Source organism: Myotis brandtii, unplaced genomic scaffold (assembly GCF_000412655.1).
Source record: "Myotis brandtii unplaced genomic scaffold, ASM41265v1 scaffold115, whole genome shotgun sequence".
Taxonomy (NCBI): domain Eukaryota; kingdom Metazoa; phylum Chordata; class Mammalia; order Chiroptera; family Vespertilionidae; genus Myotis; species Myotis brandtii.
Window position 1 is genome coordinate 14,251,131 of NW_005353967.1, and position 11,321 is coordinate 14,262,451.

The following is an 11,321-nucleotide window of genomic DNA, read 5'->3' on the forward strand; positions in this document are numbered from 1 at the left end:
TTTGATTGCAAAGACAGACAGAAACTCCCGGATTGGAGAGGGCTCCCAGATTGGAGAGGGTGCAGGTCAGGCTGAGGGACCTCCATACCCCCCAGTGCACGAATGTGCACCAGGCCTCTAGTTTTTTTTATAATGCTCTTTCAGAGAAACATAAATATAATTGCATTTCTGAGTCCAACAATGTTTAAAATCTCTAAAGTCTAAAGTCTTTCTTAGTCCTAAATTCTATGTTTTGGGACCTCGAAGAAAAAAGAATAATTAAAATTTTTTTAATTGTGGAAAAGATACTATTCTTAATGTCAATTTGAAGTTACTCTTTTAGATAAAAGGAATAAATGAAGTTGGAATTATTTCTTTTGACTATAAGTGTATCAGCTTTTCTCTATTTTTCCTGTCCCACCCCATTTACTCCATTTTTAAAAGTTATTTTTATTAAAAGTTTTCAGTTATTTTTATTTTTATTTTTTTATATATTTTATTGATTTTTTACAGAGAGGAAGGGAGAGGGATAGAGAGTTAGAAACATCGATGAGAGAGAAACATCGATCAGCTGCCTCCTGCACACTCCCCACTGGGGATGTGCCTGCAACCAAGGTACATGCCCTTGACTGGAATCGAACCTGAGATCCTTGAGTCCGCAGGCCGATGGTCTATCCACTGAGCCAAACCGGTTAGGGCAAAAGTTTTCAGTTATTTGAAGTTCATCCTATTCTAACATTTTCAAGGACTTTTTTTTTTTTGAACGTACAGCAATGGCATTTTTGGCTTGGAAATATAAATATGCAATATGTAAAGAAGAGTTAATGGAATTTTGTGTTTTAACATTTGTAAATTTTGTTTTATTTAAAAATTAAAAAAATAAACTTCTGAATTTTTAAAGAAAAGTGTTTAGAATATAGTAGGATTTTTGTTTGAGATGCTCAGGAATCTTGTATATGTGCTGATTTACTGTGACTATTCTTCCAGAACATTAGCAATGAAGTCCTATCTGTGGTGCATACACCTGTAGAGGAAAAGGGAAATTCTGAAAAGGAAGTGTCCAGCCAGTTGAGTCATTGGAAGACTTCTTTGAAGACTTCTGAACTTGCTAAAACAGAAGACCAGGGGACACCATGTGCAGATGTTCCAGAGCAATTTTCAGATATTAATTCAAGGTAAAATTTTATAGATCTGTGTGCTGTTAAAGAGCATATAAAGTTATATTTACAGTTTATGTTAATTAAGTAAGATTTCAAGACAATCTATAGCATAATGTTAGAGAGTTTAAGCTAGTTTGGGGAAGAGTGGGAGAGAGGATTGAGGATATTCTGACAGTTGATTGTGAGAATTACTAACATACAGAATTGTATATAATATATACTCTTAAATAAATCATATGTGTCTGATAAACCTATATTTTCCTTGTGCAAAGATGATATAGTTCCTAGGCTTATATCTATTTGGGTTGTACCACTCATTTTTTCAGAAGTTACCAAATAGTCCAATTTGTTTTCTTGTTAAGAATCAGAATTAAATATTTACTGCCAATCTCTAAGGTTGTCCTAAGACTCCTCTCCCACTGCCCCTTCAGTTCATTCTAAAGTTTGCTAATCCTTGTTCCAAAAGCAAATCTCTTCCTCAAGAACAGAAGCCATTTAAACCAGCACCTTTTATGAGAAGTCGATTCAAAAGACCAAAACCAAACTTATCAAGAGCAGCTTTAAAAAGAGAGACTATGGAAGCAGAAAAACATGTACCTGGGAAGAAATTGGAAGTGGATAAAATTGAGACTATTATGATACAACAGGATGGTGAACAAATGAACGTTCTCCCTTCTCAATATGTGAGTGATATTTAAGATGGAGGTTCTTTTGTTTTAGTTAAGAAAGTAAAACGCTTGGATTTGAAATTTCACAAGTATTTCCTCACAATTTTTACCATGTGTGATTTTGTTGTAGCTGTACTTAATGTGCCTCATTGTTCCACATGGTTTGTGTAAGAATCTCAGATCTCTATGATAGGCAAGTATGTCATGGAACGAATTTAAGAAGCCTGGGCTGTATGTAGTTTAAGTTCTGACCTTTGTTTGCTGTGAGATTATAGCCAAATGATGAACCAGTTTCTTCATAGGGAAAATGGGAATGACAATTTTTTATTTCAGTCTGTTGTGAAGATGAAATAAAAAGTTAAGAGCTTGGCCCTGACCAGTGTGACTCAGTTTGTTGGAGCATTGTCCCTGAAAGGTCTCGGGTTTGATTCCTGGTCAGGGCACATACCCAGGTTGGGGCTTTGATCCAATCGATGTTTCTCACATTGATGTTTTTTTTTCTTTTTCTCCCTTTCTCTCTCTAAAATCAATTAAAAGTGCATATCCTTGGGTGAGGATTTAAAAAACAAAGTTAAGAGCTTGATAAGAGTTAAAGGAGTTTATTTACTTGGTTCATAAATTTAAGATTATGTGATGTAGCATCAAAAACTTTGAAATGAGCCCGGCCATTATTGCTCGGTGGTTGAGCATTGACCTAAGAACCAGAAAGTTGTGTTTCAGTTCTCCGTGAGGGCACATGCTGGGGTGGCAGACTCGATCCCTAGTGTAGGGGTTGTGCCGGAGGCAGTAAATCGATGATTCTCTCTCATCAGGATGTTTCCATCTCTCTTCCTTTCCCTTCCTCTCTGAAATCAATAAAAATATATAAAAAAAACTTTGAAATGTAATAACACTCATAAATTTTAAATATGTAAAGTACTTTTTTGAATTAAAATTCTTATTTTGCATCTTAAAATAGCTTAGTTCTTATTATACTTGAGCATTTGTATTTTATTCTTCTAATCTTATATTTTAAAAGATAAATCACTTTTTTATTGATTATTTTATTTGATTATAAAAATTCCAAATTGGAAAAAATATAGAATCTAAATAGAGAAAGTCCCCTATAATGTTCATCTGTCCTTGCCAAGTTAATCATGTAGCAATTTTGAATCTATCCACCGAGACTTTTTTTATTTAAGATTTTTAAATTGCTTTTTTAGAGCAAGGATAGGGAACCTTTTTTCTGCCAGGGGCCATTTGGATATTTATAACATCCTTCTTGGGCCATACAAAATTATCAACTTAAAAATTAGCCTGCAAACATTTAGTTAACTCAGGTTTAATGCTTTGTCAGGGCCAGACCAAATGATTTTGCAGGCCTTACATTCCCCACCCGTTTTAGAGAGAGAGGAACGAGAGGTAGAGAAAGAGAGAAAGAAACATTGATGTGAGAGAAACATTGATTGGCTGCCTCTGGCATGCCCCACACCAGGGGATCGAGCATGCAATCTGGGCATGTGCCCTGACCAGGAATCGAACCAGCAACACCTTGGTGCATGGGTTGACGCCCAACCAACAAGCGACATCAGTCAGGGCAACACAGACTTTTCTAAGTATAGTTACATATTATATAAATAATAACGTGTGAGGGTATTTTCATTGTTTTACAAAAACAACATCATAGCTTGCCTTCTGATTTTTTCCACTTACAATATTGCGAACATCTTTTTATTTTTAATCCTCACCCGAGGATATGTTTTTATTGATGTTTTAGAGAGAGGAAGGGGAGAGAGACAGAGAGAGAGAGACAGAGAGAGAGAGAGAAACATAAATTGGTTACCTCCCATACACACCTGACGGGATTGAACCCGTAACCTAGGTATGTGCCCTTACTGGGAATTGAACCTGTAACCTTTTGCTGTATAGGATGACACTGCAACCTACTGAGCCACCCTGCCAGGGCTGTGAACATCTTTTTGGATCAGTATTTAGAAATTTTTAAATATGTTTTTACTGATTTTTAGAGAGGGAAGGAGGGAGGGAGGAAAGAAGAAAAGGAGAGAGGGAAAGAGAGAGAGAAACATTGAAGTACGAGAGGTATCGATTGGCTACCTCACGCACATACCCTGACTGGGGTTCCAGCCTGCACCTGGCCTTGTACCCTGACCGGGAATTCAACCAGTGACCTTTCAGAGCATAGATGATGCTCAGCTGGCTGGAGCCACATCGGCCAGGGCAGTATTTAGACATTTATCTTTTGAATAGCTCTATACTATTATATTATGAAAAAATTATAATTTATTTATTCAGTCCCCTAGTGATAGATTTTTGTTGTTTTCAATTTTTTATTTGTATTTTCTTTAGCGTAATGCCCTTTTTTTCTCTCTTTTTTTTTGGCAGCGGGACACACACAGAATAATATTGCTATAATAAATACCCTCTTATATAATTTTCTAGATACTTATTTGAATATTTTTATAAGATACATTTCTAGAAGTAGAATAGTTGGAAAATAAAACTTTTAATAGATCTGTCCCATTGTTCTCTACAAAGACTATACAAATTTATTATTCTAATAGTATATGAAAGTTCCTATTTCCCTATACTTTTACCAACCCTCAATGAAATTTTTTTAATCTCTTTCTAGGATGCGTCTTCCCTGATGACATCAAGAGAAAAAGACAAATCAGATCACAGGCAAGAGGAGGCTGGGATGTTACCATGTGAACTGACAGAAAAGAACCTTTCACCTTCAAGTTTTTGTGAATCTGAAGAGGCCCCTCAGTCTACACAAGCCCAGGAAAAGGAATTACTTATTTCTATGGGGTAAACAGTGATAGTCCTTTGAAAATCTAAAATAAGACAGAGTTCTTTCAAATACTTCTTTTTTTAAAATTAAGATGTATTAATGTATTTTAACAGTGAATACAAAGAATTTTGTATTTGATTTATTTTTATTCATATGGCAGACTGCCTGTAAAATTGAAAATCAGATTGAGTTCAACACCTTTTATGCTTGTCTGCTTATGTTCACTGTTCACTGCTTAAGATCTTACACAAAGCAATGCATTTAAGAAATATATGTATATAAGGTATTATTTGTCTTTTAAAAAACTGTGGTAAAAGCCCTAGCAAGTTTGGCTCAGTGGATAGAGTGTTGGCCTGCGGACTGAAGGGTCCCGGGTTCGATTCCGGTCAGGGGCACAAGCCTGGGTTGCGGGCTCAATCCCCAGTACAGGGCGTGCAGGAGGCAGCCGATCCTTGATTCTCTCTCATCATTGATGTTTCTATCTCTGTCTCCTTCTCCCTTCCTCTCTGAAATCAATAAAAATATATATTTTTTAAAATTGTGGTAAAATACATAGTAGATAATATTTAGCTTTTAACCATTTTTTACAGTATATAATCTAATGACATTAAGGACATTCACATTGTGCAACCATTGCCACCATCCATCTCTAGAACTTTATTCTCCCAACCTAAAAGTCTGTATTCATTAAACAATAACTCCCCTTTCCTCCCTTTCTCCAGTTCTTGGCAACCAGGATTGTACTTTCTCTCTATGAATATGAATATTGTAGGTACCTCATATAAATTCATTACCTTTTTTTTTTTTTTAAATCCTCACCCAAGGATATTTTTCCATTGATTTTTAGAGTGGAAGGAAGAGGGAGAGACATAGAAACATCCATGTGAAAGAGACACATCGATTTGTTGCCTCCCACATGCAACTAGACCCAGGGCTGGGGATTGAGCCTGCAGCCGAGGGACTAGTATGTGCCCTTGACCAGGTGGAATCAAACTCGGCACCCTTCAGTCTGTTGGCCAACGCTCTAACCACTGAGCAAACCAGCTAGGGCTCATTACCTTTTAATAATTGAAATAATATGTCCTTTTATAAAACAAGGTATATTTATAATCAGAAAGTAAATTGTTATTGAGAGGGTAATTTTATTAGAGGATACTCAAATTTTACATTTTTACAGTAGTTTTTATCTTTTTACAGTCAAGTTCCTCTATTTTTCTTTGCCCCTCTTTCTAGGACTCATAATAATATAAACACTTTTCAACAAGAAATAAAGGAAAGTATTATCCATCCTACTCGACCAGTTAGGGGCCGCCTTCAGAGACCTAGACCAAACATAAAAAAGGCTGGACAGAGGCAAATGGTAGAAAAAGGTGAAGCCAAAGGCATAGTTGAAGAAGAAAGGACAAAATTACAAAAAGATGAAACTAAAAAGAAATTCCTGAGTGTGGTGAGTTATTGTCATGTAATTGAGTTGAGCCTTTTAATGCAAATTAAATTATTAAATGATAGCTCAGTCTTGTCTTATGTAATTTGACACTTACTCTACTCAGTGATTACATAATCAATCTAGTTTTGTTTCAGATTTACTGTTCTGAATGTTAAAAAAAGTAAATATAGGTTTATTTTTTCCTTACTAATGTGGAAATTTTCAATAAATACGAAATAACTACCCCAAATCTGACCACATGAGATTACCACTAAAAAACTATTGTTGTATCTTACCAGATGTATCACCATGCATGCATATGTGGATACATATGTAAATTCAAATTCTCAAATGATTACATGCATGCTATTTTGTGACAACTGTTTTTCATTTAATATATTAACTGACTTTCTGTGTCAAGAATACAGGGATACATTATTTTTAACTGCTGCATAAACATTCTGCTCTTTGAATGATAGTTAAACCATCTCTTACTGATGGCTCTTGTGATATTAGAAGCAAATCTTAGTAGTGTAATGTCCGTTTCAACAGTTCTTGTTTTTCTGTCCTTTTCTCTGTCTGTTATAGTAAAAATCTAGATTTAAAGTGATTGTAATTTTTATTTGAACCTCCTGATTCTTTAAAAAAACAACAACATTAAACTTCTTTTGGGGGGGGGTTCATAACAGATGGTTATTGTACTTTTAAAAGCATCACTTAAACATATTACTGCAAAAATCTTTTAAACTTTCTAAATTAGGCAATTATGTTTTGGGCAGCAAATCATGAACATACCCAGTTTGAGTCTTCATTTTAAAAAACTAAATGTCTATCTTAATGTTCAAAATATTTTAGAAAGCATATTCTGTTGTTTTTTAAAAAATACACAAGTATGGTTTTATCATTTCAGCCAAATTATCAAATTGGAACTGAAATTGAAGTTATATCCTCCAAAGTTTCTGAAGGAAGAATGTATGAAAATCAGAGTCACGTGGCTCTTCTAGAAAACCTTCATGTTAACAAAGTTGATGTTTTAGATAAAAAGATGAGGTGAGTGTGCCTTTAAATCAGAAAGCATCAAACTTTCCAAAGATAAAGGTTGGGCTTTTACATAATTAATTTTATATAACTTCACATCTTAAAAATTTATGAAAGTATAAAGTAATAATTATGAACTAGAATATATTTTAAATATATTTTTATTGATTTCAGAGAGGAAGGGAGAGAGAAAGGTAGAAACATCAATGATGAGAGAGAATCATTGATTGGCTGCCTCCTGCACGCCCCCTACTGAGGATCGAGCCCGCAACCCAGCCATGTGCCCTTGACTGGAATCGAACTTGGAATCCTTCAGTTCGCAGGCAGACGCTATATCCACTGAGCCAAACCGGCTAGGGCAGTGGTCGGCAAACCGCGGCTCATGAGCCACATGTGGCTCTTTGGCCCCTTGAGTGTGGCTTTTCCACAAAATACCTGCTTGGGGGAGGGGCCACGGGATGTTGGGGGGCGCGATTGGGACCCTGATAGGGCCATTTGACCACTGCAGTGCACGTCATAGCAATCGGTTGTTCTGGTCGTTCCATCGTTCTGGTTGCTGGACTTTTATATGTATAGATTATACTTAAGTTAGATATAATTTGTTTTCCCAAATGCATTAGTCTGCACTAGATGTATTAGTTAGCATCATAACCTTGTTAGAACTTCTGTGAACTTCCTTGGTGTTTCATTGACAGAAGAGCTTAGGTAGATACATTTGAAAATGTAACTAAGTACTTTTTTCTGGGTAATTTATTAGAAATATTACTTAAGAATAGTCTTTAATATAGATCATTTAGAGAACCAATGATAGGCACATAACCAGTTATTCTTATAAATATCCACATTTATATTAGTTTTAAGCTTTCTAATTCAGAATTCACATCTTTGCCAATTATTTCTTCCCAGGAAGCCTTAAGACTTGGGTTGCCTTGGAGGCTATGGCTACTCTATTAAATGTTTAAATCTTGTCTTTCTATGTTTTGGCAGATAAAATGGGTTTTATTGAGATTCTTATGACACTGACTATCAATAAACCTTTTTCTATGAGCTGATAGGCATGTGGAAGGAGAAGAGACACTAGCTTTCAAGCCTGCTCGTGAACCAGTAGGACCATCTATGCTTGTTGTGACCACTGAACATTTGTTCATGCTTCAGAGCCCAGTTGAAGCATTTGTTTAAAGTGCCGTTATGAATTCCATCTTCAACTACTAGAATTTTTTTTCTAGTTATTACTCTGAAAATTACTTAAAGTAGAATGAAACCACAAACCAGGATCAGTGAAAGTAACAAAGATTAATATTATTGTAAAACTATTTCCCAGGCTATACAGAAAATGGATGTTATACTGTAAAAGCTTTTATGTTCTTCCTTTCATATCAGCATAGCGAATTTACATATAGTCCTTTGAACATAGGATTGGTTTGTGTAAAAAATTGTTTAACAGCTGGTACATTAAAAAAGAATTCTGATTTTTGTTCTTCAAGATGATTTGTACTTCATTCTAGAAATGAACATAAAACTTATGTTTCTAGCCCAGCACAATTGATAAGAAGGCAGTTCCAAAACCCTGAGCCAAATTTGGGAAGAGCACATGATAAGAAAGAGGAAAGAGTTATAGAAAAAGACAGAGCAGATCTGGGTGAGGCCTGGAAGCCAGAAGATAATTTGCTGCAGCAAGGAGATTCTGACACCCAGCTTCTTCAGAAAGTAAGTTTGAAAATATATAATTTTTATCAGTGGGCTGTATTTTGTCAGGATCATGAAGAAAAACATTAAAAATATTTAATTTTGTATTGTCATTATTTTCTTGAAAATTGAATGGCATTCTAATATTATAAAAACTTAGAAACCAGTCATGGTGTGTGTGTGTGTGTGTGTGTGTGTGTGTGTGTGTGTGTGTGTGTCTAAGCAAGCTTGGGACTCTAGGTCAAACTACCAAATCAAATTGCCATAGAGATTGTTTTTGTGGTAATATTAGCTGTTTCTTCTTAAATTGAAGGAAAAAGCTGAGCTTCTGACATCTCTGGAGGTTTCAGCAAGAAAAGATTGTGTAGGTTCCGAAGAGGCTGGTTTGGCCAACAAAGATCTTCAGTCAGAAGTTGAACCATCAGGAAGTGTTGGACAGAAAACTGTAGAGGATAATTCTGTGTCTTCAGTTGTTGAAGAGCAGCATCTCAGTAAATTAGCAAGGTAAAATTTTACATAACTACTTTCAGCAGCAGAAATAAAAACTTACTCTTTATGGATGTCCTACCTTAATTTATTAATAGAGTAAGAGATGTCTTGTTAACAGAAGTGTAGATTATTTTTTATCGACAGGTCTATTTCTCTTCCCTTTTGATTTTATTTACTGAATATTTACTTCCTTTGGATCTTTTTAGGAAGATTTTCTTTACCCTACATTTAAAATCTATGGTTATTAAGTATGGTAGATATGAGCAGAAGCCTGACCAAAGAGTAGTATGCAGTACCTAAATAATTAGAGTACTAATTCAAATAGGGGTACAAACACCAGTGAAGGGTACCCTCTTCCATCATTTTCAAGAAAAGTGGAAGGGAACTAAGTTCTTAAAACCAACATTGTTTTGATGGATATTTTGCATCCTCTTTTTTTCTTTTATCCTAATCTGTTTACCAAATAGGAATAACCAGTATCATTTTTTAACCTTCTATTCTGTATTTATTGGCCCATTGACTGTCATTCCTTTTTCCTCTGATAATTTCCAGTCTTGTGTTTTATCTCCACTTAACTAGCAAGGGGGAAAATAGCCCAGAAATAAAACTTACTATGAAAAATTTGTGGGTAGATAACTAAGACTTTTATTTATTTTTTAAGAATTGTATTTTTTATGTTTTTATATTCAGATAACTCTGAATGAGAAACTAATAGTAAGTTTCTTCTTTTCACAGTATAAGTTTTTGACAGAATGAGTGGTGGGAGTTTTCATTTTAAGGCTTGAGTTGGGATTTCAGTCTAAAAGTTTGGTTTTCATTAAAATTATCCTGTGTGTGCAGTGACTATGTTGTTATTTTGATTAAACCTCCAGCCATTCACAACTGTTAAAAGAATCAAATTACTCTAAAATTGCTCTCAATCAAAGAACAGCTATCTCTTCTGCCTCTGGATATGAGATGGATCATACTGAAAGGAGAATGCATCGAAAGATCAAACCAACTGTGAACAAAGGGCGTGGATCAAAACGAATTCGGAGTAAGACTTCTAAGAAGGAACCTAGAGCTCCCAAGGCCATGCTGGTGACTCTTCGGGCTTCCCAGGAAGAGGATGAAGATGATGTTGAAGATTTCGAATCTGCCTATGAAGAAGAAAGCTATCATCTTGCTCCAGAAGAAATAAACAAAGCTCCAGTGTTTGTACCTGTTGGTCTCAGATCTCCTGAACCTGTTTCTACTCATATTGAGGAAACGATGGAAGAGGTAGTTTCTTTTTGAGTGCTTGGGACTTTATCTTACTTGTATTTTTCTCTTAGGGGATCATTTTTTCTTCTCTTAGTGAATATTAGGATTTGTAGAGTTCATTCCCTAAGTTACCTTTACCAAATGTAATTTTTATAGGCTTAGGCTGAGTTCTGGTTAGTAGAGAAGGTAGAAGAGACATATATCTGTATACTCTTAATTGTGGTAAAATACACATAACATAAAATTTACCATGTTAACCATTTTTGAGTCTATAGTTCAGTGGCATTAAGTATATTCATTGTGCTATACCATCATCACCATCCATCCCCAGAACATTTTTTATCTTACAAAACTAAAACTCTGTACATATCAAACAATAATTCCCCATTACCCTCTCCCCTTTAGGTTGTGCTAACCACCATTCCACTTTTGTCTTATGACTTCTTTAGGTACCTTGTGTAGTATTTCTTGTACAGTATTTATCTTTTTTGTTAGTAGTTTGTTTCACTTAGCATGTTTTCAAGGTTCATCTATGTTTGATCATGTGCCAGAATGTCCTCCTTTTTAAAGGATGAATAATATTCCATTCCACATTTTGTTTATTCATCTGTCAGTGGACAGTTGGGTTACTGCCACCTTTTGGATAAAATAAAGAATGCTGCTATGAACATGGGTATACAAATATCTCTTCTAACACCTGCTTTTAATTTTTGGGGGGAATATACCTAGAAGTGGAATTGCTGGATCGTATGGTACATTATAAATTTATTTTAATTTTTTTAAATTTTAAGTTTCACTGATTTTTAAAAAAAATACGTTTTTATTGATTTTAGAGAGAGTGG

The 11,321-nt window shown here is 35.1% G+C and overlaps 1 protein-coding gene across 1 annotated transcript in view; it reads left to right on the plus strand.

Moving 5' to 3' along the window:
• Positions 1-11,321, plus strand: part of BDP1 (B double prime 1, subunit of RNA polymerase III transcription initiation factor IIIB) — a 98,603-nt gene that overhangs the window by 58,740 nt on the left and 28,542 nt on the right. The window contains exons 16-23 of the mRNA XM_014550561.1: positions 967-1,154; positions 1,606-1,822; positions 4,437-4,615; positions 5,832-6,045; positions 6,935-7,074; positions 8,595-8,769; positions 9,062-9,252; positions 10,110-10,497. Of these exons, the coding sequence (XP_014406047.1) occupies positions 967-1,154; positions 1,606-1,822; positions 4,437-4,615; positions 5,832-6,045; positions 6,935-7,074; positions 8,595-8,769; positions 9,062-9,252; positions 10,110-10,497 (1,692 nt within the window). The remainder of the gene's footprint in view (positions 1-966; positions 1,155-1,605; positions 1,823-4,436; positions 4,616-5,831; positions 6,046-6,934; positions 7,075-8,594; positions 8,770-9,061; positions 9,253-10,109; positions 10,498-11,321) is intronic.